The sequence below is a fragment of the Pantherophis guttatus genome, chromosome 2 (assembly GCF_059756535.1).
Source record: "Pantherophis guttatus breed Tessera chromosome 2, ASM5975653v1, whole genome shotgun sequence".
In the NCBI taxonomy this organism is placed as follows: domain Eukaryota; kingdom Metazoa; phylum Chordata; class Lepidosauria; order Squamata; family Colubridae; genus Pantherophis; species Pantherophis guttatus.
Genome location: NC_142064.1, coordinates 208,858,936 through 208,886,016, shown reverse-complemented (window position 1 = coordinate 208,886,016; position 27,081 = coordinate 208,858,936). Strand labels below are relative to the sequence as shown.

The 27,081-nt window shown below is 38.8% G+C and overlaps 2 protein-coding genes across 7 annotated transcripts; one reads left to right on the top strand and one right to left on the bottom strand.

Moving 5' to 3' along the window:
• Positions 1–626: 626 nt before the first annotated feature.
• On the bottom strand, positions 627–11,853 carry CYB561D2 (cytochrome b561 family member D2). 5 transcript variants are annotated; one of them, XM_034440439.2, is made up of 4 exons: positions 11,444–11,853; positions 8,456–8,658; positions 6,420–6,457; positions 627–4,837 (listed from the first exon to the last, which is right to left on the bottom strand). In XM_034440439.2, the coding sequence occupies exons 2-4, from the start codon at positions 8,580–8,582 to the stop codon at positions 4,334–4,336; spliced, it is 669 nt and encodes a 222-aa protein (XP_034296330.2). In that variant the 5' UTR covers positions 8,583–8,658; positions 11,444–11,853; the 3' UTR covers positions 627–4,333. The 5 variants fall into 5 exon arrangements, with proteins under 5 accessions (XP_034296330.2, XP_034296311.2, XP_034296320.2 ...); XM_034440420.2 differs by having other exon boundaries at positions 8,456–8,760; positions 11,444–11,802; XM_034440429.3 differs by lacking the exon at positions 11,444–11,853 and adding an exon at positions 11,081–11,441 and having other exon boundaries at positions 8,456–8,760.
• NPRL2 (NPR2 like, GATOR1 complex subunit) lies at positions 11,596–26,715 on the top strand. Of its 2 annotated transcripts, none has more exons than XM_034440390.3 (12): positions 11,596–11,883; positions 14,572–14,657; positions 15,038–15,129; positions 15,258–15,426; positions 16,350–16,458; positions 17,263–17,399; positions 20,453–20,550; positions 21,020–21,056; positions 22,403–22,496; positions 23,086–23,203; positions 24,354–24,496; positions 24,737–26,715. In XM_034440390.3, the coding sequence occupies exons 2-12, from the start codon at positions 14,580–14,582 to the stop codon at positions 24,802–24,804; spliced, it is 1,143 nt and encodes a 380-aa protein (XP_034296281.1). In that variant the 5' UTR covers positions 11,596–11,883; positions 14,572–14,579; the 3' UTR covers positions 24,805–26,715. The 2 variants fall into 2 exon arrangements, with proteins under 2 accessions (XP_034296281.1, XP_034296295.1); XM_034440404.3 differs by having other exon boundaries at positions 11,744–11,883; positions 15,019–15,129.
• Positions 26,716–27,081: the final 366 nt, after the last annotated feature.

Here is a 27,081-nt window from a genome sequence, read left to right as displayed (position 1 = left end):
CAGGGAAAATAAGACATAGATGCTTGCTAGCCCCTACCTGGCTGGAAAATAAATAGTAGGGGTTTGGGAGTGGCCAATTTGTTTTCCAATGTACATCAATCATGTCGGATTCCTTTGCCAGAACCAGGTTTGTCGGGACTAATTGCTCTGTATTTGAGATGCCAACAGAATCTCCCTGCTGGGAAATAATAGGGAGTGAATTTGCCTCAGCCAATGTGGACAAAACTGTTCCTGCCCTGACTTAAATAAAAAAAAGGTTTGTGTTACTTGTGAGTAAGCAGTTTCTCATTGCTTGTGAAGGCTGGGACAGAACATATGTGAATTCATAGACAGGCTCTAATGAACAGATTCTAATTCTAATCATAGCTAATCTGGCTGCTGTATTAAATTATTGCTCAATGACTTGAAAATAACAAGTTATTCTTAAAATATTGCGGCCATAAAGAGTAATATTCCTCTGAAATGCAGGCAGAAATCTTAAAGGGAATAAGGTTAATAGAAATATCTGATGATGTTATGCTTTCACAAAATCTGAGCTATGATTCCAATAATTTCTGTACGACTGAACAATGCAAAATCTATCTGAAGGAAGCAAAACAAGCATGATGGCAGTATGTCACAGTTGCTGCATTTTTAAAAAAATCTTTATTTCAGCGCTCATAAATACAAGCTTCTTTTCCCCACTCCCGAGTTTCAGTGGTAGGTTCATTTGTTACACAGTTTGGTGGCATATATTTTGTTTTTGATGTTTTCAGATAACAAGTATTACCTCTGTTCCCTCTTATCAAGGCAGTAATCATTACTTGACGGTTTAATGAGTAGACACTGGGCAAAAAAGTAGCATTGGAACCAGTTATAAACTGTTCATTGATGTTATCTATGAGACGATTAATCTTCCCTATGCTTTCAGTGCAAATACAAACTTTTTAAGCCTAGTGTTATGTTTTTTTTAACTATAATACTGTATGGTAAAATATATGTTGGAACACAAGTAGCAGCTACTGATACCTAAACTATGTACCACTGGAAATACAGGCATTTAGGTGCTGCTTGAAAAGAGCATATCTCATACTCATTACACAATGCCATGTGATAATATCTTAACAAGATCATCAACCTTGTTCTTGCCTTTGTGATAGAGAACTGAATTAAATTTTAAAAATAGGACAGGAGGGGAATGCAATCAAAGCTTACATTGTAACTAAAGTTACCTGTGGCCATGACTTTGAAAACTATAGGACTTAAGTTAGTCTGTTTCATTGACTGCAACATGAGTGTCTTTAAATACATCAGTATTAATAGTTCCTCTGTGACACAATATTATTTCCCCATTAAAGAAGCTTTTCTGTGATTATTTTTCTCCCTCTTTGGAAAGTAGGTGTTGTCCTTTCTCAATAGTAGAATACAAATATATATTTATTTAAGGAGCTCCTGGAAGTAACATAAGCAGGAACTATGGTTACCGAAATTGTTTTAACAAGCATTAACAAAATGTTTGTTAACAAACAAGATGTATTATGGGAGGTCAATTGTTGCTGATAGCCAAGATAAAAAAACAAAAGCAATTAGAGTTGTCCCCCATTATTTATTTATTTAAGAACCTCAGGATGCTTGAGAAGTGCTTTGATGTAAGAATTAAAGATGAATGAAAATGCTTTTTATGCACATACATTTAATCACATATGAACTTTTCTCAAGATCTGTTTGCATGATATATCTTATTTTTGTGAAATAACTGTGCATAGGAAACCATTCCAAGTCTTGAGAAATGAGAAGATTTCCTTGTCAATCAAGCCAATAGATTTCTGTCTGTAATTGCAGGATCAAACTATCTAGTACTATTATTCCTTACTACTCAGATATTGAAAAGTTTGAGTCAAAATCAAGCATACTTTGCCTGATTTATTGAGCAGAAGATAAGCCTTTTTTTTTTCTTTACAAATCTAAAAGATGAGGTTTGCAGTCACTTGTGACAGATTCTCCAACTAGTTTCCTGTTGAGTTTTGGGACTACAGTTCCCATCACTCCATCATCAATTTGCCGTAAGATTCCACTTTAGAGAACAGAAAACTATATAATACAATAGGAGAAAAAAGTTCAGGAGTTAAGTATTGTGGAAACTCAAGAGGAGAGTTACTCGTTCTTGCCTTTTGTGGTTTAAAAAGAAATTAAAAAGAAACCTGAAGGAGCACACTTTGTTAGCCATTATGTTAGTGCTATGGGATGGGTTCATCCATCCTGCTAAACCTTGGTTTCTTTTAAGTTTTAACCATGACTTGTAGAATAAACTATGGTGGCCTGGTACATAAAAATGCCATAATGGTTTAATTAACAAACTTAAGTCAAAACAAAAACCAATCACACTGTAATTTAGCTTTAACTTAGCCAGCATGTTTTGAAACTTCATGGCTACCAAAGCTGTCAGCTAATCACCTCTAAATTCAATGCATACTGTCAAGGGACAGATTCAATTCATCTTCTGGGACAAGATCATCCCAGAAGCTGCACTATAAAGTGTTGAGAGAGATTGAAACAGTTCTATTTCCCAATCTTTTGTACATTTCTTTGGATTCATGGCCCCTTGAATTTTTGCCACATCTCTTCTTTGCATGTGGGATAAGCCTTATTAGATCTTCACCTGCATATATAAACCAAGTGAATTTTCTTCTGAGTAAAAATGTGTAAATCATGTTTTAATCAGCGTTCAACGTTTATAATAGTACATAGCAAGGAAGAACAAGATAACTTGAGAGAAGGTTAGAGAAGAAATACGAGAGATTACAAGACAGGAGCTGCCAAGCAGGAGAAGAGAAATTGGATACTCCCTATTAACTATTGGTAGGGAGAGAGATATAATCAAATGTGCATTGTGAAAGTCATTCAAAACTCTGGGTGTCCTTGATATTTCTTTTATAATAATAGGGATAAAATAGTATTCTTCACCCTGCATTTTCTCATCTTTCTAAAAATAGTTTGTGCTTACTTCCTTACCCTTAGACTGGTGTTTCCAACCCTAGTCATTTTAAGATGTGGGGATTTGGGTCTCAGAATGCTCTAGCCAGCATTCTGATGTATTCTGGGAGCTGAAGTCCACACATCTTAAAATATTAAAGTTGCCTTAGATCTTTTCTTTCTTATTCCATCTTTTGTCTATAAAATTGTAGTGGCACTACAATTTACAATTATAGACGTACAGGGCCATATCAAGAATAATCTAGATTCTCATGGGTAACTTGCTCCTGGATAAGGATACCATATGCTTTCAGGGGACACATCTTTTGAAAACTTATTAAAGTGTTAGCAAAGTAAGCAACTCACTGATATGCTCTGCTAATCTTCCTATTATGCCATTAAGCCAGGGCATACAACCTGCAGAAATGGTTGACTATAATTTAAATTCTGGCAGGGATCCAGGAATGTATGTTCCTGTTTTCTGCTTTAAATTAAAGTGCCTTTTTATAGCTCAGCATCATTTAACTGCAGAGCAGAAAGAATATTGGTTGGGAATTGAGTTACAATAATCCCAATGTATCTAGAGAATGGAGGGACATTGGTTTTAAGTGATACCTTTTATGCTGAAGAGCTGTCTCTATCTTACAGGCTAACATGCATTTGAAATCCTTCGGAGATGACAGTATTTGGGAGCAGGACAGATAGGCTTGAGTAAGAAAAACAACAGGTAAAGGAATATTCATTTTCTGAAGTTTTTTTTCTTCTGCATTTTCCATCTGCACAAAGCAATTCTACTTTTTTTAAAAAATGTAAAATATATTATTAGCCCTTGATCAGCACATATGATTTAGCTAATGTAGCTGGATATGCTGTACCATCACATAGCATATGACTTTAAAAAAAGAGGAAGAATTGACCATCAATGCAAACAAAAACTGAATACATTGAATAAAAGCCATCCTTTCAAAGAGGAAGTTTAAAAATGCCCATGCCTTAGAACTGAGCACGAATATGAAAAAGAAGTTACAGCAAGTTAGATTTACAATCGTAGATGTACATGGCCAATCAAGAATAATTTAAACCAGAATATATCCACTGATTTCATTCAGGGGGTGAAGGAGTACCAGTAGAGCAAAATTGGGCTCTTATACAATACTAATAATTATTATAGTTCCAGCAATGGGATTGCAAGAAACTTGGTTCAACAGCATAGGCATCTCTGCTATGGAAAAATTGAAGTAATTAAAAAAAATCCATAAAAAGTTAGAGGCAGGTAGAAAGAGATTCTTGAGTTCCAGTACTCCTGTATATAGCTATGGATTCCTTCCAGATAATGCAGAAATGCTTCTGGGCTGCCACACAGATTGTTTTACAATTGTTTTCAAGGCTGGATTCTTTTACGGTAGAGATAGGCATTGCTCACTTGGTTCATGATAACCAAACTGGTGAGAATAGGGCACAGCATAGTTAGATACCAGGAGATTCCAGTCACAGTTGTGGAAAACCACAGGGAACACATGCCCAGCATCAAGCTGGCACAACCAAGTAGATACCCAATCAGTCCTGATGTGGCATGGTACAGTTTCAGTTTGCTCAGGGTCCAGTTCTTCATCAGTTTGGGATAGAGCAGGACGAGTCCACCCATGCACTGCAGGCTAGCATATACCACTGTCAGCAAGCCAGTCTGGCCGTGCCAGGTGACAAAGTGCTCTTTCCCATTGAGGTACTTGTTATAGCTGATAATGGCCAATCCCAGCAATGCACAGATGAGAGCAAGCAGCTGTAAAGCCCAGTGGAAGCGGACCTTGGCCTTGCGGGAGAAGGACCGGAGGAGGGAGCTCTCTGGAGAGAAAGTCAGCAGGGCCTCTGTCATCAGGAAGGAAAACTGGGAGAAGGGAAAACAGAAAAAGACATAAGAGTTTCCCACATAAAGGTCAGCTGCAAAAAATATTTAGCAATACTTCATGCAAAAATTTGGGAAACCGTCAGATATTTAGCAAGACACTAGTTTGTCAATGGGGGAGACCTATTCAAGAAGATATAGCACATAACTTTTAAATGAAATTCTGCAAAAGAGAAAATACAGATTTAGAGAGACGGTATAGAGACAGACTCATTCTTGAAACGGGCAGCAGAAGTGCTATGCTATTTTTCCCAATTTCCATAGTGAAGAATACGCACCTGCCCCCTATTAAGTGCAACAAAGTATTTTACCTTTTTGCATGAAGACCCAGCAGACTGAACAACTTGTTATAAAAGAGAAGGTTGTACAGGTAGTCCTCAACTTACAATCAGCCACCTAGCAGCTGTTCAAAGTTACAGCAGACCCCCCCCAAAGACTACTTATGACCCAGTCCTGAAGTTACAGCTGCTGCAGTGACCCTTCAGTCATTCATCCTTATGAACAACACAGTGATACTCCTGCCTGTTTCCCTATTTCCCACACACACTGGGTCCCCACAGGCCTTGGATCTGCTTCCCATCCTCCTCCTTACTTAACTTTCCAAGAACTCCAGAGCTTGAGTTAGGAAAGCACAGTTTTGTTGTTGGGATATATCTTCCAAGTGGCCATATTGAATTGCCATTCATAAAATGGCAGACATTTCCAGGATTGTCCCACATGGGGTTGTTCATAAACTGGCAGCCGCTTTTGGGACTGCCACACAGCCCAGCAATGAAGCAGTTTGTTCTGTTTCCTAACATGGTCTGTGCAGTGCTGTGGAAAATGCCAGAGCTTTCTACAGCATTTGCGCAGTTCATGTTAAGGAACCATAATGGATCGTTCTGTTACTGGGCCGCAGCTGCCATTTCAGTGTGGCCACAAGGAACTGTGTTGCTAGACAACACAGCCCAGCAGCAAAGCAATCCACATTGTGGCTGCGTTAAAATGGCAGCTACATCTGTGACGCAGCCACACAGTCCAGGAACGCTGAGGGGTGGTGTGGCATGCCCTCCTTCCCCAACGTGAAGTACAGAGTTCTGGAGAGCTTCAAAAGCCAAGTGGGTGATGGGGAATGGGCAGGAGGCCAAAGCCCTGTGGGAAACCAGTGCAGGGAGGGAGAAACAGGCCCGAGGGCTGTGGGGACCCCAAGGTGGAAAGCGGAGCACAGATTATTTTATGAGGTAAAGGAGGCCTTGGGAAGCCTAAGGCAGGTGGGCATGAGCCAGGACTTCCAGGACCTTCCCCTCCCATGGGCACTCTTTGTTCCGCTTAACAATCCACATAGTCATTTTAACAACTGCAGGGGGTTCGAGGTCATTAAGCGAGGCGCTCTCTTGACTGTAATAAGTACACTATATTGTGGTCATAGGTCAAGGATTACCTGCATAGTTAGTTATTTGAGAAACAATAACCAATAATAGAAGGAAGGAGTATTATATATGTATCTACTGCTTTGAGTTATTTATAAAAACAATAAATGCAAGATAAAAAATCTAGAAAACATAATCTCATTTGTCTGGCTTACCGCAAGAGACATTAAGAAAGGATGCCAGGAGAACAAACCTGGAAAGGAATGAGGACAAAATCAATGTCTGCTGGCTAATCATGGCTGAAAAGATAAAGTATGTTCCTTACATTCAATTCATTTGTTGAAGTCTTAAAACATCCTTGTGAGAGATAATCTGACCCAATGTTTCTATCATAGCTGTGCCTATGCTGATATTGCATTTGGGAGCCCCTGGAGCCACCAAAGGTAGAGCCATCAAAATCTGGAAGCTAATTAGGGACAATTTTCATCCTGTGTTCAGACTGGGTACCTTTAAGGGTAGAAATAGAAGCACAAGGCTTTCATTCACATTCCTAAATTCTCTCAAATTAAGCAAAACAGGGTCAATAAATAATTATTGCCCTTGTATCCTTGTATCACTAATAAGATTTGTGCAGCTAAGAAATTAAAGCATAGCCCAGGACAGAAGAACTGACATGTCCACAGATTGTGAAGTACAGTATTAATATGTTGACTGAAAAACTACAAATAGAACAATACTAAATATGCTAGTATTGGAAGCCCATTATTTGTGAAATAAATAATTCTGAGGTTCTTTCAAATATGAATCTAATAATCTCTTGAGGTCGAGGAAGAAATAAAACATGTCCATGGAGAATTAAAAAAAAAAGAAAACAGATTATTATGAAGTAAATTTTTAAGTACTAATTCATGAAACTTTATACTACATAATATTTATAATAAGGTAACACAACATACATTCTCAGAATTAAATGTTAGTCAGTTTGGTCTAGTGGTTAAAATACAAAGCTAAAAACCAGTAGGTCATGAGTTCCATAGTCCTGCCTTATCAATGAGAGCCAGCTGGGTGACCTTGGGCCAGTCATTCTCTCAGCCCAATTCACTTCAGAGTGATTGTTGCAGGGAAAATAGGAGAAGGAAACGTTATTAGTTTCCTCAGTTACTTATAAAAAATAATAAAGACAGGGTACAAATAAAATAAACATTGTTATATTGATTCATAATTTTGTTTCCTGTGATCCTACAAAATGATGTCCATTCTCAAAATTCTTTATTCACCATGGAAAATGGAGCTTAATCCATGTTAAGCCTTTGCAGGCTCTTATTTCACTGTCATCTTCCTTTCACTAAAAGAAATTGATTACCTTTTTTCACAGAAGATACAGAACTATAACTAGATTGGAGAAGACACTGCAATGAATAGATGAACTTAGTGGGAGAAGCTCAGCCTGTAGTCAATAAAACAAAAGCAAAGGCTACACACACTGACCAAATTCAGCACAGGCAATGCAGTATGGATGCAATCCAATCATAATCACAGATTATTATACATTAAGCTTATGGCTAGAAATTGGGAAACCATGACTACTAGTCCCACTTTAGGTATGAAGCCAGCTGACCTTGGACCAGTCACTCTCTCTCTATTTTCCCTAGAAAGACAATTGCAAGCCACTTCTGCATACCTTGCCAAGCAAACTGCAGATTTGCCCAGACAGTCACCAGGATTAAACAATGACTCAAAGGCATGCAACACAAATATCGTAACTTTTTTTCCTCTGAGAACTCAAGGTAGCATTTATGAAGGGGGTCTTTCCCAACACTGTATCAGAGCTATGATCCTATAAGATAAGTGGGGCTGAAGGCATGATTGGACAAAATTTATCAAGAAAACTTCATAACTGAGTGGGATTTGAATTTAACTAGCTCAAGCACAACACCTTACCTCTCCACTCCACTAATTCTTTTAATTATACAGTATAGTTGAGGTTGGAAAATCCAGAGTGGAGTGTTGGTCAAAATGGGTGACTAGAATTGCCAAGATCTTAAGTCTAACTCAACAAGGGAGGTTATGGACTGACTTTCAGCCTCCTCCTTTCAGACTTTCAGCCTCCTCCCCAGCCCCCATGCCCAGCTTGGACCTACTAGCTAAAGTCATCATCCAGCAGGACGATCTGTACTGTACAATATATCTTAAGCATTCCTGTCCATGTTTCAAATAACACCAAATGGTCCTCCCTTTGCTCTTTACTTACTTGATCCAGGTCTGGTGAGTACCACCATGACAATAGTGAATCCAAGAGAAACCAGGTGTGCGGCTGCACCAAAGACAGTCCTGAGAGAGTGGTAAATCTGAGATTCCGTTTCAACTGTCAGAGCCATGTCTTCTGGAATATGAATAAGATGTTGGCCTTCCACTGTCCACTAATTATCGATCTTCTTTGTTTACATGCAAAACCTATCAAGTGTTCCAGAACATCAAAGTGAGGGAAAACTCGATCACTACTGTCTTTAAACAAAAAAAATTTGCTTCAGGTTTCTCATGCTTCTGTCAATTATCCTGTATAAAGAGATATTAAGAAGGAGCAAAATAAAAGCATCTGGAAAACCCAAGAATAGTCTTTAGTCCTCAAGTATAATCAAAGAAAATCCTAAACCGTCAAAGCAGTGTCTTCATTTCCAACAAGGATTTGCCATCAAAACCTGGGATTCTGCCAGCAAGGAACTAAGTTTTAGATATTTTTAGGCTCTTAATGTAATGTCATATCATAAAATGTTTTAATTCCAATTTAATCTCATTTCTCCCTCTTCTTTTTCCTGTTCTCATTTTGTATGCATTAAGCATATGCTGACTTTTGAGGGTTGGATGGATTTTTTTGCTGTGGAGGAAAAGGTTTTCTAAACCTTTAATATAGGGTGGGCTTCAGCTTAAAAGAGGCTTTTGTTCCCTCCAGGAATCAAATTGACTAAACACACAACACTCAAACTAAACGTATATGCCTGAAGAAAGCCTAACTACACCACTAATGCTGATTTAGTTCCATTGTTTAGATTCAGAGAGAGATGGTGTCAATATTGCAAAATGCAAGTATAGCAAGCTGTTGTAATTATTTTCTCCCACTGTCAACTTCAACTGACATTCAGAAGTATGGGAAGCTCCCCTGACAGGGATTGGTAATAAACCACAAACCAATGCAGACAAGCAAAAGAAGGGAACCACACAGCCATGGTTGATACATGAACCCAGTAGGCTTCCTTGTGATTAATTTAACCATAGTTTAATTTAAGAAAGCCAATGTCAACAAATCACAGCTAAAATATGGATGGCTACTTTATGGTTCAGCAGGGGTCATGTGAACATAGCCATGAATCACTTTTGTTGCATCTGTGGGGAGCAAAATATCCACCTCTTCAAATTGAACTGAGCAGTCATGCAGGCCTGAAGATCTTCCTTTCTGGGGCCTTTTCAAAACAAATATTGTGCAGCACTCTTTTCTATGAATCATTAGCCAAAAAAAATCATCCTCTATTACATTTCACTGCTAGTACACCATCAGAGCTTTCCCTATAGAAACCCTAAAAAATTAAAACATCACTGTTTTGTTTCACTAGGAAATTATTATTTCTTGAAGAACAGCCTGCAGAATTACATGCAACCTTTACTATAAGTGTCTGTGGAAATGCATCTCAATCATAAGCTATGAGTATGTTTGAATACGTGTCAAGTTAAAGAACACAGCAGGGCTCATGTTCACATCTATCATGCTGTCCATCTTCAGTCCTCTGAGCAACATAGAAGTAGATGGCAAACATTTGAAACTCTGAAAAATAACATTTCAAGATAAAACTCTTGAAAAACTGTTCAGTCACAAGCACTAATAGAAAACACCAGTGAATTGTTTTTAATTTTTATGCACTATACAGCTTGCAAGCTGTATTACCAATCTGTTTGCCCAATTTTTACTGGTCAGGATTATATAAATATAAACATGAAAATAATTTTCCCCTGTTCATATTTACTGTTAAGTAATGGTAATTTGCCCAAGGCTACCAAGTGAGCATCATCCTGAGACCTCTATTGACATTTTAAAATCCATCCATTAAATTATTTGCACCTGAAGAAATAGGCAAGCAACTTAAATATATAATCATACATGCATGAATTTATTACAAATTTTCATAGTGGAAACTCATTGCTAACTGAGAATTACAGTTCTATATATCCTGTAACAGCTATTTTGGAATCAAATTTATAATATGCAAATTCAATTTACCACAAATTTGCTTTACCTATGGGGATGCGGTAATAAATGAAAACAACCTGAGTGGAGAATTAAACTCCAAGCTTTGTAAGAACCTTAATTAAATAAAGCCATGGGATTAAAAAGAAATGAGACTGGAAGAAATTTGACTGACCTTAAGGCAGGTTGACCCTACCAATAGGCTTTCATATCATACCTTGTTCAGGTATCCCTAAACAAATAAAACATATTTTGCTAGGTTCCTACAAGATGCTGAACCACAAATAACACAACCGTCTTTTAGCCTAGCCCTAGGCTGTTCTCTGTAATACAGGATTAAGGCAAAGAGACAGATGTCATAGTCTTTCTTTCTTTTCTTTCAGTGGCAAGGCAAGGCTCCCTCTTGAGCATTTTGAAAAAGAAGACGAGGGCAGCCTGCACTTCGATTCTGCACCGCGTATCTTAGGGGCACAATCGAAAGTGGAGGTGGCTGCTAGAAGAAAGGAAGGAAGGAAACACGAGAAGCTAAGCTTTTCTAAAGAGACACACAGCTCTCAGGACTCCGTCCAAAACGATGATGCACAGTTTCGAGAATCATTTCGGGGAGAGGCACGAGAATGTGTCGATCTTCCGCCTCACCTGATCTGTCACCACCAGGACACACATTCTCCTCGGATAAAGCAGCCTTCAGCTTTGCCCACCCTACATCTTGCATTGCAACTGGCGTAGGCGATAAGGTCTGTAGTACAAGAGGTGTGGAGAGATGCCTCCACCAGTCAAGGACTACACCTAGGGTTTCTTTTTGCCAGAATGAGAAGCGTTGAGTTCCCGGGCTGCTGTTTCACAAAAAGCATTCCAAGCTTTTTGGAAACCCCAGGCAGAGCCCATCCCCTTCGGCAGATCTGCCCTAACCCGACCCCCGCCCGGAAGGCTTTGAGAAAAGCATCCCTCTCCCAGCTCCAACCCAACCGTCTTGGCTTGGGGAGATTCTAAAGAACTCACCTCCGCCGAGAACAGCAGCATCGCAAAGGAGCATCAACTCCGGTGGAAGCCAAGGAAGTACCTGATGCCTTTTGATTGGGCAAGTCCACCCAGCTTGTCATATGTTCCTCCTACCCTGGCGGCCGGTCTCTGCGTCTGAGAGGCTGAGCCGCGCTGCCCATCATCGGGGGGGGGGGGAAACCCTCTCCAAGACAGCTAGCTGCGCGACACGTGACAAGCATCGCACGTTCGTAACTACCCTCCGGGTCTTAGCTTTAGTGCTGTATGGTTACCGGCGGCCAAGGTCGGGGAACACGTTTGCGAACGGAGATCTGCAGGAAGGTTGTCTGTTTCCTCCAGGACGCAGGCGCTGTGAGATCGCTCCCCCCCCCTCCACAAGCTCTTTCGCTCGCCCAGTTGGAGTTAGCCTTGCACATGCGTGCTTTGGCCGTGCTCTTCCGGTAGGTGCAGAGCCTGTGGGCTGGTCTTTGGCTACCTGAGAGAGAGAGAGAGAGAGAGAGAGAGCGTGTGAAGGCTCCCGATCCCTCCCTCCCTAGGCACACTATCTGGCGGGGATTTTAGGAGTTTACGTGAACCCCAAGTTTAGGCAGCTTTCTGTTAGTTCAGGGGACCGGGCATTAAATAGGCCTTTCTTGAGCAATAATACCCTGTAACTTCATAGGCAGTTTGATTATTGATTAAAAAGGCAAGAATATCGCTTGATCTATAAATTTCTTCCACCAAGACATTTCCGTCAGTTCTTAAAAAGAAAAAAAACCGCTCTCTGCCAGAATTGTGGGAATCGGTTATATTTAAATAAATGCAGACTGGCTTGTAATTTATGAGCTAAAGCAGTGATTTGGCAATTTAAGAGGCATGGATTTCAACTCCCAGAATTTTGTGGAGTTGAAGTCCACACATTTAAAAGTTGCCAAATCTGAAAAACATTGAATAAATTGATGGACTACAGTAGGTAAATTAATATCCTAGTACTGTAGATTACAAATGTATGCATGCATAAATGGGAAGATTAACAAAGAAGTTCTAATGAAAAATAGGGCACCTGTTTTCAGCCGATTTAGAAGATTGCTAAGTACAGTATAAAGCCTTTCTCAACATGATGGATAGAGTGGGTAGACATATAACTATTGCTATCGTGGAATATTGTCCTGCCTTCCTTTGGAAAATATGGGCCTTTGGAAATAGAAGGTCTGTTTGTAGATACTCTTTATAGTATAGTATTTATAGTATTTCTATGCTGTCAATGGGAACCAAAGAGTGAGAATGCTAGAGGCTGCCTTCTGTGTTGCTCAAAATAACAGTTTTGAAGTGCATTTCACAAAATGCACTGATTACTCCTTCTGGCTCTTTTTACTACGGGTGACTCAGATCTTGACAGTTTGATCTGTGATTCATTTAGTCTTCAATGAACAAGAATAATTCAGCAGAATTCTGGTTTGTACAAGATTTGTATATCAATCACAGATGACTCACATCCTGATTTATTAGTTACATACACTAGTAAGTGAATTCACTCAGTGTGATAGCTGTGCTAGTCTTCCAGTGATAAGATAAAATTATGCAGAATGTAAGCTTAGTACTTAGGTTACGTATAGAGTGCAGGAGGTAAGATTACAGAAATATTTAGTGATCAGTCTACTTTTGTGGAATTTGTTCCATATAGAAATAGGGCAAGTTCTTCCAATTACTGCCTGGCCTGCAGCATCACAGATGCTGGCCATGACTGGGTCTGCTCCATTCTTCTTTTCATGGTAATTGAGACTGGAATTTCTGTCACTAAGTGATGCGGTTGTAAAGTGAAATATGTGACTGCACTGCTTAGCAATGGCAATCCTGGCATATTCTGCAGCCCTCGTTAAGCAAGCATTGTGGGTCACTAAGTGAATCCATCTCTGGTTTGAAGTTGCCTTCCAACTGGTTTGCACTCCAAACCAGTGCAACAGCAACATGTAATTATTGCTGTTGCATTGCCCTCCATGTTATACAGCATCTCTCCTGGCTGAGCTGCTGGTACTTGAGACTCTGAGGCTACTAGTTCTTGGGACATCAATTTACCAGCTGGTGATTTTCTTCTTTTTCTTTGTCTAGATCAAACTTTAGACTGCCAGAATGAAATCACCTTGGTTTTGTCATTGGGCAAAAATAAGTCATGATCAGTATATGCTTCTGGTAGTAGCCAACATAACAGCAAATGGAGTGGGCTCTGTGTTTCTCCGCATTCACCCAGCATAAGCCTCCACTTAAGCATATTGATCTTACATCTAGACACTCCAGCCCTCAACCTATGCAGGGTCCTCCAAATAGTATAAGGGAGATCGGATTCTTCAGCCATATCCTCCTTTAACGTTATGCCTTCTTCAGTGGTCTCCTTTCTCCATTTTTCCATATGGTTTTGTTTTTGCGTACCCTCAAGAATGTTCTTGCCATAAAGCTTTTCCTAGATGTGAGTCAGTAGGCTTGGGGCATACGTCCATTCAGAGGATGTCAAGCTGGTGATATTGAGTCTGTGGCAACTCAGGAGTTTATGGCCACCATGATAACTGCAGACCTGTCCCAAGTCATCATGAACATCGTGCATAACAACTCACGCTCTAGATCTGGATTTTCTCTTGGGGCAGATGAAATATCATCTGATTCTGGAGGACATTATTATTAGTCCATTGCTGCAGTCAGATCACTTTCTGAATGTGGGGTTTTGTTTGTTTTTTTTTGGCTCACTGGTGCCAAACTACCTGAACAGCCTGCCACAAATGACTATTGAACCTGTGTGATTAAACTATGTTGTTTTATAGGATTCAGAAGGTAGGCAAACTTTGTTGCAGTGCCTGCGCCTTTTGGAACTATATCTCCCCAGAGGTTCATGCAACTTCCACGCTTATGATGTTTAGCAAATTATTTAAAACCAGGTTGTTCTTTTAGGCCTTGGGTAGAATAGTTTTGGAGTCCTCTTTAGTTACGTTTGAGTGTTTTGTCCTTAAAGTTGGCCATGATTTCTTTTTTACTTTTTTATTTGTTATTTTATCGGGGGGGGGGGTGTCAGGCCTTGAAATTGGATTCAAAGAAAATAAGAGTTAATTTTTCCCAAATGTAGCTGTTCATTCATTTCTGTGTATTTCATCTTTTTTTAGTTACAACCATGGAAATCAGCAGCAGAATTGAGTGTATATTTTTCAGCGAATTCCACCCAACACTGGGGCCTAAAATAACTTATCAGGTCAGTTGTGCAAAAGCTACCTATCTCATTTGTTATGTTCTGTTCTGTTCTGGTTGGCATCAGTTGTCCAAGATTTTACATTTGCTCTTTATTATTCTTGACTGGAGTTGAAGCCGAGACCTAGGAAAACATAGCGCTTGCTATTCATGGAGCCCCCTCCTTTATTCAGGATGTCTTTCATCAAGTGTAATGCATCTGCTTGTCTATTTTTATTTCTGATTGCGTACTTTATTTTTGCAGTGGTGTATAAAATGTTTTTTCATCTTTGTTTGAAAAGCATGTTGCCATAGTTTAAAAATAGCTTTGCCATAAAAGTTAAGGTAATTATTTATTGATTTGTTTGTCTATTAATTATTTGCAGCTCTGTCTTGTTCCTGCAGGTACCAGAGGATTTTATTTCCCGAGAGTTGTTTGATACAGTGCAAGTATATATCATCACCAAACCTGAACTCCAAAATAAGCTTATCACAGTGTGAGTATTATGTAGGAGCAGTGTAAGAAAAGCCTTACTTGATGAAGAAATACAATTGCTCAGTATTTTGAGTGCTGGAAAGTTAATTGTTTTCTCTCGCTTCTCTCCCCTGCTCCACAAAAATCCAGTACAGCTATGGAAAAAAAGCTAATTGGATGCCCAGTTTGCATTGAACATAAGAAATACACCCGGAATGCCCTGCACTTCAACCTTGGCTTCGTTTGTGATGCTAGAGCTAAGACCTGTGCACTGGAACCGATTGTGAAGAAACTGGCAGGTTATCTTACTACTCTGGAGGTTAGAAATAGCCTAAATATGATATCCTTCATTCCTGCTCTCTGGGCATCTAACAACACATTAAAACCACCAAGAAACAATATTAATGTGGGTAAAAACCATCAGTGAATGCCAGTGATAAACCCAGACAAAAGTATCATCAAAATCCTCTCAGTGCAGCTTCTATTCTCCCAACCTCCAGAGTCTGGAGCATATTCCAGGTCTTAAGTGCTTTATAAAATGCAAGCAGGGTTAGGGCAGTCTAACCTTTGGGATATGATCTTCCAAGCAGACAGGAAGCAGTGTGACAGAAAAGGCAACATAGATGCACCCTTGTCTTCACTCTTCATTTTGTTTTCTCTAATGCTTAGCTAGTGGCAAACTTGATATATTTTTAGGACCTCTAAGTCCTTGAGTGACACCTGATGAAGTTGTGTGATGAATATGGACTGTCATAGCTACCTCTTAGCTGATCACAACAGGCATTTCACTTCCAGTCCTTTGCACTCTGGAAACTTTTGCAGAAGATATTATTAAAACTTGTAAAGTATAACCACATTTGTTTTTCTATACCTGCTACTCTATTTCCTGCAGCAAAGTTGTACTATTCCAGAAGTATTCTTCAAACACTTATGCTGCTTTCCTGGGGTACTTTGTGTGCTGTAAAAGTCAAACAGTTTTTAGCTTATTTCAAGACCCTTCATCTACAAATCACTATCTCTTATGCCTACTCTTTCATCACTCTCTGTGACTGTAATAATGATATGCATGATACTCTAAGAGCTTAATTCTAATTTTGAATTTCCATTTTATTATTGCTATGAAAAATATGCTCAGGTTTATTTGAATGAAGTTGTATTTTCTTTTAGTGGAGCACACAGTCCATGCTACTGCTGCTAGTAATAGTTTGATTGTAATTGATCATCAACTGTGCTCTTTCCTAGCTTGAAAGTGGCTTCATTTCCAATGATGAGAGCAAGCAAAAATTGATACCCATCATGACCATTCTACTTGAAGAACTGAATGCTACTGGCAAATGCACTCTGCCTATTGGTATTTTCACCAAGCATATTGTTACAAAATATATTTTGGAACAGAGCATATTAAAATTCAGACTTGTGATTCTTGGGCAGATAAGCCTATGGAGCACGTTTAGAAAGAAGGACACTTATTATTTAGTGCTGCCTTCTCCACATCTATATGTCTCAATATGAACAGGTAAAGTAGATAAGAATATGATTTTGCGCAACAGCAGGAAGAATTATGTACCAATGTTCTTGAGCATACAGTACACTGTAGTTTCTATTTATTTGTTGGGTGGTAAGGGAGGTGTCATCTTCCAAAGCAGTATTCTCTAGCATAGTACCTCCACAGTTCTCAGCTACAACCATTGTTTAGATCAAGGGTCCACAAAGTACCAAGAAGTGCTGCATGTTGGTTCTTTGAAGGAAGCTCTTACTGTTCTTTACAAATATACTCTGGCTCTTCTAAATTGACATGATTAAGGAAAAGACACTAATTGTCCTTGGGGTTTTGCATAATTTGAATATTCCCTCTAGTACTAAGTGCAACATGCTGTAAGACAATAAGGTGAATAGGCTATACTGTAACACTATCATATTGATTTGGAGAGTGTCATTCACTTGGGTTATCCGATTACTCACTGGTTTGAAAATTGCTGTACATTCAACATTAAAACTTAATCGTGGTTGTAATGTGAGCGCTTGCCTTCCACACCTAGTCCAATTATGCCCTGTAAAGTAGGGTCTGTTATTGTTGTCGGATGTATTTCAATTGCAGCAGGCATGTTGTGATAGTATAATCTTGCATTGAGATAAGCTTTGCCCCTTTTCATAGATGAATCAAACACCATTCACCTGAAAGTGATTGAGCAACGTCCTGATCCCCCCATTGTACAAGAATATGACGTCCCTGTCTTCACCCAGGATAAAGATGACTTTTTAAATTCCCAATGGGATCTCACTACTCAACAGGTTAGTGCAAAAAATTAGCTTATAATGAACATAGAATAGAATGAACATAGAATAACAGAGTTGGAAGGGACCTTAGAGGTCTTCTAGTCCAACCCCCTGCTTAGGTAGGAAATCCTACACCACTTCAGACAAATGGTTATCCAACATCTTCTTTAAAACTTCCAGTGTTGGAGCAGTCACAACTTCTGGAGGCAAGTTGTTCCACTGATTAATTGTTCTAGCTGTCTCCTTAGTTCTAAATTGCTTCTCTCCTTGATTAGTTTCCACCCATTGCTTCTTGTCCTACCCTCAGGTGCTTTGGAAAATAGCTTGACTCCCTCTTCTTTGTGGCAGCCCCTGAGATGTTGGAACACTGCTATCATGTCTCCCCTAGTCCTTCTTTTCATTAAACGAGACATACCCAGTTCCTGCAACCATTCTTCATATGTTATAGCCTACAGTCCCCTAATCATCTTTGTTGCTCTTCTCTGCACTCTTTCTAGAGTCTCCATATCTTTTTTACATCGTGGCGACCAAAACTGAATGCAGTACTCCAAGTGTGGCCTTATCAAGGCATTATAAAGCTTGAAATAGTCCCAATCATGGATTTCACAATAATATCAATTGGAGGAAGAACTTGCCTGCAATTTTCCCCCTCCATGCCCACCACGAATTAATCTGAGGGATTAAAAATTGACTTGAACATAATTTTTCTCCAAGCAGGTTGAATATGTACGAATTTATTCAGCCTGTCCCCACTATTGAAAGGGGTTCTAGCTAAATGTTTCCTTGCTTTGAGATTCAGACTGCAACTTTGTGTTCTTAATACCTCTGTATTTATTTAATTGCATATTCAGTGAGAAAATTATTCATCAGAATGGAGTTTATTAAGAAGGGTAGCAGGATTCCATGAACTTTATAAATGGCAAAAAAGGTTGCAAATCATGGTCACATGCAGGGGTGGGATTCAAAAATTTTAGCAACCGGTTCTCTGCCCGGTTGCTGGGTGGGCATGGCCATGGTGGGCATGGCCTACTCGGCCTCCTGCACCACGAGTTTGGGGGGGGGCATTTTCACCTCCCCAGACTCCGGAGGCTTTTTTCAAGCCTCCGGGAGGGCGAAAACAGCCTCCCCCAGGCTCTGGAGACCCTCCGGAAATGAGCCCGTTTCCAGACTTCCAATAAGCCTGTTTTTCCAGTAGGCCCGTTTAGGTTTTTCCAGTAGGCCCATTTCTCCCCAGGTTCCAGAGGTCTTCCAGATGCTGGAAACGGGCCCATTTCCAGACTTCTGGTATTTCTGGTAGGCCTGTTTTTCGCCCTCCCCAGGCTCCGGAGGCTTTCCTCAAGCCTCTGGGAGGGTGAAAACGGCCTCCCCCGGGCTCCAGAGGCCCTCCGGAGGCCGCAAACAGGCCTGTTTCCAGAGTTCTGGGAGGCCCATTTTTTGTCCTCTCAGAGCCTACACGTGGGCGCTGCACTTACCTGGCATCCAAAACAGGCCTCATGGAGACTCCTGGGAGGGGCAGGGTGGAGTGGGCGGGGCCATCTACCAGTTCAGCGAACCAGATGTAAAATTAGCATCCGGTTCACCCGAACCAGTCGGAACTGGCTGAATCCCACCCATGGTCACATGTCCACAGGATGCTGCAGCTGGTCTTAAAAGCAAATCAATTTCCAAGCAGCTGAAATGGGATCATGTGACAGCATTGGGATGCAGGAAGGTAACTTCAAGGATGGGCTGTAAGTATATTTTTTGAGATCCATCATAATTGGTCATTAATTGACCATATGTTAAGCAAAGACTCCCTGTATTTTAGTTATCAATGGCAGATTAATTGAAAATGAAATTTATCTATGCAGTTATTTGTGTGCACATGAAGAGAGTTAATCTCGAGTGAAGCATGTGGATGTAGATATGAATATGCACACATTCCTTCTCTAAAACTTGGTATTTGCTAAGATCTTTGTTCAGCACAAAAGCAGCAATGCTTACATATGGTCAAAGGGGGAGAAATGTTAAAGTGACGCAAGCAGCACAATCTGCCCATTTTCTGTATGCATCGTAACGTTACACATTCAAGGGGGCTAAGGCTTGTGGCACAATGCTAAAATGCTGTTTTGCCATTCTGATCACAGCTGTTAAGAGTCCGCAAATCCTACTGCACAAAAGGAAATGGCTGTACAGGTAGCAAATGGTACCCAGATATTGACACTACTGCATGAGCTACATTGGCTACCAGTATATTTCTGGGTGCAATTCAAAGTGCTAGTTGTCACCTTTAAAGCCCACCATGGCTTGCGTCTGTGATACCTGAGGGACCACCTTTTTCCAATAGCCTGTACCAGTCCAATCTTGGGGATTGGACATGCTGCTGATCAGCCAGTGTTGACTGGTGGGGACTAGAAAATAGACCTTTTCTGCAGTAGCTCCTGCTCTGTGGAATATCCTTTCAGAAATTAGAATGGCTCCAACCTTGTTAGCCTTTCATAAAACTAAACATCAGGATGTGTTCCTGAACCTGCAGTGCTGAATGTGCTAAGGACTGTTATTGTCAACTGCCCATGTATCTCAGCAAACTTGAAGCAGCAGCTGCCTTTATTTGGGATGTTTTTAGAGGATTTTAGTTAGAGTTTTAAAATGCTTTTATTGTTTTGATTGTAGTATATTTTTTAATTGTAAGCCTCTCAGAATCATTGATTGAGATGTGTGGCTATAGAAACTAAATAAATAAATAATTTTAAAACATTCCAAGAACTAATGTTCACACCTGTCAATTCTGATCAGTTAAGCAATTAGTAAAGTGTTGGCAGCAGACCTTAACTTGCCTCAGCCACCCATTTAACTGTAGTTCACATGCAACAGTCATATTTCATGAGATGGGCAGCTACATACATTTGATAAGCAAACAAACAAAGTGAAAGGGCTTAAGACATGCTTCCACTGAAATCAAATGGTCTTTTATGTGAACATCTTCTCATCTTATTTTGTCTTTCTGATTTAGCTTATGAGGAAAAAAAATGTTTATATTTATGCATTGTTAACCTTACATTCATTGCATGCTTCCTCTCTCTCATTAGATCCTGCCATATATTGATGGATTTCGGCATGTTCAGAAAATATCAGCTGAAGCAGATGTGGAACTCAATTTGGTTCGAATTGCCATCCAAAACCTTTTGTAAGTGCTAGGTGCACAAAAGAAAAAGCTACTGGGATTGATTACAGGAAAGGAAAGAGAGTGCTTTACATGACATTATTGTGACGTAATGTAACATATAACATTTCAGCAACCACTCTTTAACATCCTCTTTACATTGGATTCTTTTTTGATGGCTGCAGAATTTTTATTGTGTATTCGTCTGATACCGTTTTGACCATAGTTTTAAAAAATCATACATGAAGGCTCTTTCTTTACCCTAATTCTGCAACTTTAATCATCTTCCTAATATTTTCATAGGATTTAACTAACAGCTTTTCTCCACATACTGTAAATTGGAGAAGTGGAAGGTTACCTTGAATTAATATCACATATCCAATCACTTGTGATACTGGTTTCTCTATAATTTATTTTCTGGATTTTTTTTCTTATAATATACATATAGTTTTCTATGTTTGTTACTTTCTAATGTGTTTCTTTTTATTGTTAGATACTACAATGTAGTCACTCTTGTTTCAATACTTCAGGTGAGTAGAATGTGCATACAGTATGATGAACTGAGATGAGCCTTGGTGGTGCAGCGGTCTAAAGTGCTGTTAAGTAGCTCTTAGCTGCCAGCTGCCTGCAATTACTGTGAGTTCAAATCTCACCAGGCTCAAGGTTGACTCAGCCTTCCATCCTTCTGAGGTAGGTAAAATGAGGACCCGGATTGTGGGGGCAATAAACTGACTGTATAAAAAAGAACACCGCTTAGGCGGGGGCCAAAAGCCCTACTAAGCAGGTATATACCAAAGTATGAAGGCTATTGCTTAACGCATTGTAAGCCGCCCTGAGTTTCTGGAGAAGGGCGGCATATAAATCAAACCAATAAATAAATAAACGATAAAATATCAAGTTGATATATTGGCATGATTATGCATATAGAGCAATTGTTTCTCCAATAATCCCTTCCTGCTTCAGCTCATAATAAACTGATGAGAAATAAAAGGATATGCGTAGACGCATGCATTTATAATCTGTTACATTATCACAGGAAAGAGTGTTGATCTCTGTCTTCTACAGCTCCTGTATCTTTTTCAATTAGGCTTTAATGAAACCCCAAAACAGAAAATTTGAGATTATCTAGTCCCATTTTAAATAAAAAGGGAAGCCCTAGTTATCATACAGGATATTTTGATGCTTAAAAATCTGATAGTTATTAATGAAATGAGCAGTCCCTGATATTTGAAAACAATATATCTCAAGTACATGTCTTAGGGGAAAAAAGAATGGTTACCATGGAAAGAATATGTATGCTAATTGCCAAAAATGTTAAGAGTTCAGCTACTATCTTGAGGTGTCAAGGAAGGTGTCTTAGAAGCTGTAGGAATTCACTATTCTAACCCACCTCGCCCAGGGAACAGAGATGCTGCTGATGTTAGAAGAGAAAATTGACTTTGGTGCTCATCCTCCATCTTTATCAAGGCCTTTTGAGCATCAGAAAAAGGCAAAGGGACACTTTATTTCTTCTATGAGCCAGAACCTTCCCAGCTCTCATTCTGTATCAATTAAGATTGATCTGCCCCTTCATCAGAAAACTGTATTCTAGAGTTCCAGATTTTAGACTGCAGGTACGGCAGAAGTTCTATGATCTCAGTGAGAAAGTTCTATAACCCAAAAGGCAAAAGTTTGTTAATTATTACTATAAAGTAATATACTATACTATAATGCTACTTGATACTATTTGATTATTTCATGTAATGCTAAAATTATTATATGCCACTATGAATCCTGTTGGAATGCTTTTGATGAGTAATTAATCGGAATCCCAGGAGTAGCTAAAACGCTGCAATTCTGCCACTATTGACTGAAATCTCTTTTTCCCCTCCCACAGTACTCAAATGTTTACTGCACAACTCCTAAAGTTCAGGATCTAGTGGATGATAAGTGTTTGCAAGATGAATGTCTCTCATATGTCACAAAACCAGGTAAAGAAGCATGGATGGCTGAAAATATAGTCCTGTTTGTATCTGTTCAAACTACATCCTTGGGAGTTGAGTTGAACTTAATTTCAGGAAAGTGTGTATTTTCCACCTAATTCAGGGGAACTAGTATAAAATTGGTTCTTTTCCTCCTACTTATCAAGTATGTTCTTCCTGTTAAAATATTTGGGACAGATTGCGTAAAATCAAAGGTTATTAATATAAGCTATTTACTAAGCTATTGTACCATATAGTTCCATAAAACAATCATTTCATGACAGAAGTAGTCATATGAATAATGTATAGCAGATAAAATTAATTAGTTTGCTCTTGGCTGACTTTCAGTCCAAAATAAAAATCTTATAACAATTTAATTGCTGGCATTGCCACTGACAGCAACAGTTCCATAAACTATATTTGGCAGTACAGATTAATTTGCATCCACCCTTGGAATGATATTTTTAGTGTTTATTTAGGCTAAATGCAATCCACATTGTAATATTGAATGCTGTTCTTATTTAATTTTTAGCTATTTTGTTGGTAGACATCATCTTCAGCAGCTTTCCCAATTTTGTTCTGTGACTATTTTCTATAGGACATAAGCGAGCCAGTTTGAGAGATGTTTTCCAGCTCTACTGTGGACTGAGCCCTGGGACAACTGTTCGAGACCTTATTTGCCGCTATACCCTCCAACTCCAGAGAGTGGATGAAAGGTAGGAAAGCTTCCCCTCCCTTCAAAAAACCATAATTCAGCAACAGTATATGCCACATAGAGCAATTAAAGGTTAAATGTGTCTGGTTTCAATCTAATCACTGTTGTCTTATCTACAAGGCTGAGAACTTTGCTTGAGAGCTGTATTCATCAAACTACAATTCCTAGGGCTCTATCTAGACAAGTAGAAGCAGCACAGCTCAGCTTACTTAACAATGGATATATATTTTCAGAACAAATACATCCTTTTCTTTTTTCCAGCTGCTAGATCACATAATAATGAGCTAAATCAAAATATGAAGTTCCTTATTTTAATTTGTTTTCTATCCTATTCTTTTCAGTAAACCTGTGTGTAAGAAGAGTCTGGTTATTTGATTAGTAACAGTAGCATTACTTAGTCGCATAAAATGACATTCTTGCTGCATAAGTGTTCAGACTTGTCTTTTAGTATCAACTGGGCAAAGCATTCGTTTGTTCTAGAAAATTTAGAAACTTAGGGATGTCTGGAAAGAGAAATAATTGTCATGATCTGTTTGTGTCCATCAAACATGTAACATGTACGTCATATACTGTTTGTCAATTGTAGCAGGCAGAAATTTGATAATTGTGTGCCTATTGGTTGATCTTAAATTGTCCTTTGAGCAATTCCCTCTCCAAATACTCATTAAATACATGAGTATGAAATGTATGAAAAAGGTTCTTATATTTTCACCTCTTTCAATATTTATATCAAAATTTTCCATGCATGTGTGCACTATAACAGTCTGGTACAGTACAGAAAAAAAACAGTCCAAAAGAACACATTTCTGTACCAGAAATACATATATATATCATTCCTGTGGATCTCAAAATCCATCTAGATAGCAAAAAAAGAAACACTGCACAGTGTCTTAAGAGCCATGGTGGCTCAGTGGTTAGAATGCAGTAGCTATTAGCTAACTCACTGCTCACTTCAGTAGTTCAATTCTGAGCAGCTCAAGGATTGACTCAGCCTTCCATCCTTCTGAGGTATGAGGACCCAGATTGTTGGAGGCAATATGCTGATTCTGCAAACCGCTTAGAGAGGGCTGTAAAAGCACTATGAAATGATAAATAATTCTAAGTGCTATTGCTATTGTTATTAAATATTTCTGCATCTTTCTCTTGTTTAGAAAACTTATCCAGTTTGGGTTGATGAAGGGTCTTATTCGGCGGCTCCAGAAATATCCTGTAAAAATAGTTCGGGATGAAAGAAGTCATCCAGCTCGACTATACACTGGCTGCCATAGCTATGATGAGATTTGTTGTAAAACAGGTAAGGAATTATATTCTCTGTATTCATCTACTCAGAACACATACAGTAACTTATTAATAGATAACAAAGCAGAAACAAAATATTTTTAAAAATAAATAGGAATAACATTATACCAAACAATTCTAAAGCCAGGACAATCTTTAGATTATTTGGAAATATAAATCAATTTCCTAATTGATTTTGCCTAAGCAATAGAATTATACTAATGCTCTTTCATCATTATTTTTTACTTCTCTCTAGGAATGAGCTATCGGGAATTGGATGAAAGATTAGAGAATGATCCCAATATAATTGTTTGTTGGAAATGAGACTCTTTGAGACATGGGATGATTATTATGCCCTGTTAACTTTTAATTGGACTGCATGAGATATTGTGGTGGCCCCAGGACTCTTCTGGCTCATGAAAAACAGCATGGCTTAAACTGTGGTAGTCCCTGGAAAAAAATGCGGTAAATGGATTTGACTCTCTTTGATCAGCAGAGATGCAGAACCATGCTTCTTTTTTTTTGTGGAGGGTGTGTTAAAAGACACACAGCAGTATAAAGAAACTTCAAAAGTCTATGGTGTTGAGCAAGGGATAAAATAGTTTGAAAATAGTTTGGAAGGAACTGAAGTGGAAAAATGCCTAGCAGGGAATGCTGTACCATAAATTCTCTTGCTTAATCTGCTGCTCCTCAGCAACAGCAGAAAAATCTATTCTGCTTATTACATTCTGGATTTTTCACCCTAACTAATAACTATATGCTTCTCTATCATAATATGCCTTCTTCTTTAACAAAAGGGATCTGGATGTCCCATACCCACTTGAAATCCTTTGAGTTTTGAAAAAAATCTGCAGATTATAAATAATGGATAATCATGCTAATAAAAAGCATGCACGCTCTTTTGGGGAAGTAAAACTGGAAATACAGCTGCAGCATAGTTATATTTAATATAATTGGGCTAAACCTATTTACCTTGTATACTTTTCAAAACTACTGGTTGTGAGAAAGAATTATGGGCCTCTTCTATTTTATATAGTTCATATAAACTAGAATATTTTTATGTGGAAATTTAATGCAAATGCAGCAATTGAAAGGGAAACTAAACAGCAAAAATAAAAAAAATTGTTTAGAGTCTCTAATTCATTATTTGATATCTTCCTCTTATAAATTGATTAAAGCTTTTCTATCTGAAGACAACTTGATGTATATGTGTGGAATTTTGATAAAATGTGAGTGCTACCACAAACTGACTACTTTAGTAAAGGCAGACAGTGCCAAATACAAGTGGTCCTCACTTATCGATCACAATTAGGACCAAAAACTCTGTCATGAAGCGATGTGATTATAAAGTGAAACATCACATGACTAATCCCAACAATTACGGCTGCAGCTATGAAGCATGATGTCACATGACCAAGTGTGACTTCCTGCTGGCTTCCGCATTGATTTTGCTTGTCAGGAACTGGCTGTGAAAATCATAAATAGCGGTCACATGACTGCAGGACTCTTCAATGGTTATAAATGTGCACTGGTTGCCAAATCTTAAATCACATCAACTGAGGAGAGTAATGCAGTGGCCACAATTTTGGGGACCAGTTGCAATCTCCTTTTTCGGTGCCATTGTAACTTCAAATGGCTACTGAATGAGTGATAAGCCAGGACTAACTGTATTCATTTGAAACCATACTGAGGACATTTCTCTCGCAAGACCTCCCAAGCCTTGGTAGTACAGTGGTTTAATGCACCCTGTTATTAACACAGCTGCCTGCAATTTCTGCAGGTTCGATTCTTACCAGGCTCAAGGTTGACTCAGCCTTCCATCCTTTCTAAGGTAGGTTAAATAAGGACCCAGTTTGTGGGGGCAATAAGCTGACTTTGTATAAATATACAAAAGTATGAAGGCTATTGCTTAACGCATTGTAAGCCGCCCTGAGTCTCCGGAGAAGGGCGGCATATAAATCAAATAAACAAAAAAAAAAACAAAAAAAAACTTAATCACATTACTTAACTGTCTTTTTTATGTGGGTGTGTCATTTCCAAATACAGCACTGGACTATATCTCCCCTGTAATTTTCATTTTCTAAGAATATTCTGTATACATATATATATATACACATACATGAACATACATAGAGGATACAGAGGCATTGCTGGAAATAAAAGTGTTACTTGAGCAAATGTTTTTTCAATATGCTAATTTCTCATTACTTTAAAAATAAAGTATGTTAATGTCCACGTGTGCTATGCTATTTATGAATACAGTAGCAAGTATCTATATTTGGCAAATATATACATCTTAGCTGACCTAAAGTCCTGTAACAGTTTCACAAACTTTTTACATTCTATTACTGCTGCATTCTATTAAATTGATGTTGATTATGTGTCATGAATTTCAACTCTTAGCGGCCACATAGATTTGCTGCTTGAGTATATCTAAGCTAATGGAAATTATTGTTTTAAAAGTATATTTTCTGAATCTCATTTTTATTTTAGAGAGGTGCTCCATAATCGTTGAGAGGGAAAAGAGATTTGAGTCTAAATAGAATCTCAAATTGACCTTTTTGTACTTTTTTCTCTGCCAGCTTGATAAAACTCAGTTTG

Bases quoted from the DNA above. Each gene is read 5' to 3' on its own strand.
- CYB561D2 (XM_034440439.2), bottom strand. From the start codon at position 8,582: ATGGCTCTGACAGTTGAAACGGAATCTCAGATTTACCACTCTCTCAGG. The intron at 6,458-8,455 runs GTAAGTAAAGAG...ATTCCTTTCCAG, and splicing joins ACTCACCAGACCTGGATCAA to GTTTGTTCTCCTGGCATCCT. The intron at 4,838-6,419 runs GTAAGCCAGACA...CCCTTCTCCCAG, and splicing joins CTTTCTTAATGTCTCTTGCG to TTTTCCTTCCTGATGACAGA.
- NPRL2 (XM_034440390.3), top strand. From the start codon at position 14,580: ATGGAAATCAGCAGCAGAATTGAGTGTATATTTTTCAGCGAATTCCAC. The intron at 15,130-15,257 runs GTGAGTATTATG...ACAAAAATCCAG, and splicing joins CAAAATAAGCTTATCACAGT to TACAGCTATGGAAAAAAAGC. The intron at 15,427-16,349 runs GTTAGAAATAGC...GCTCTTTCCTAG, and splicing joins GTTATCTTACTACTCTGGAG to CTTGAAAGTGGCTTCATTTC.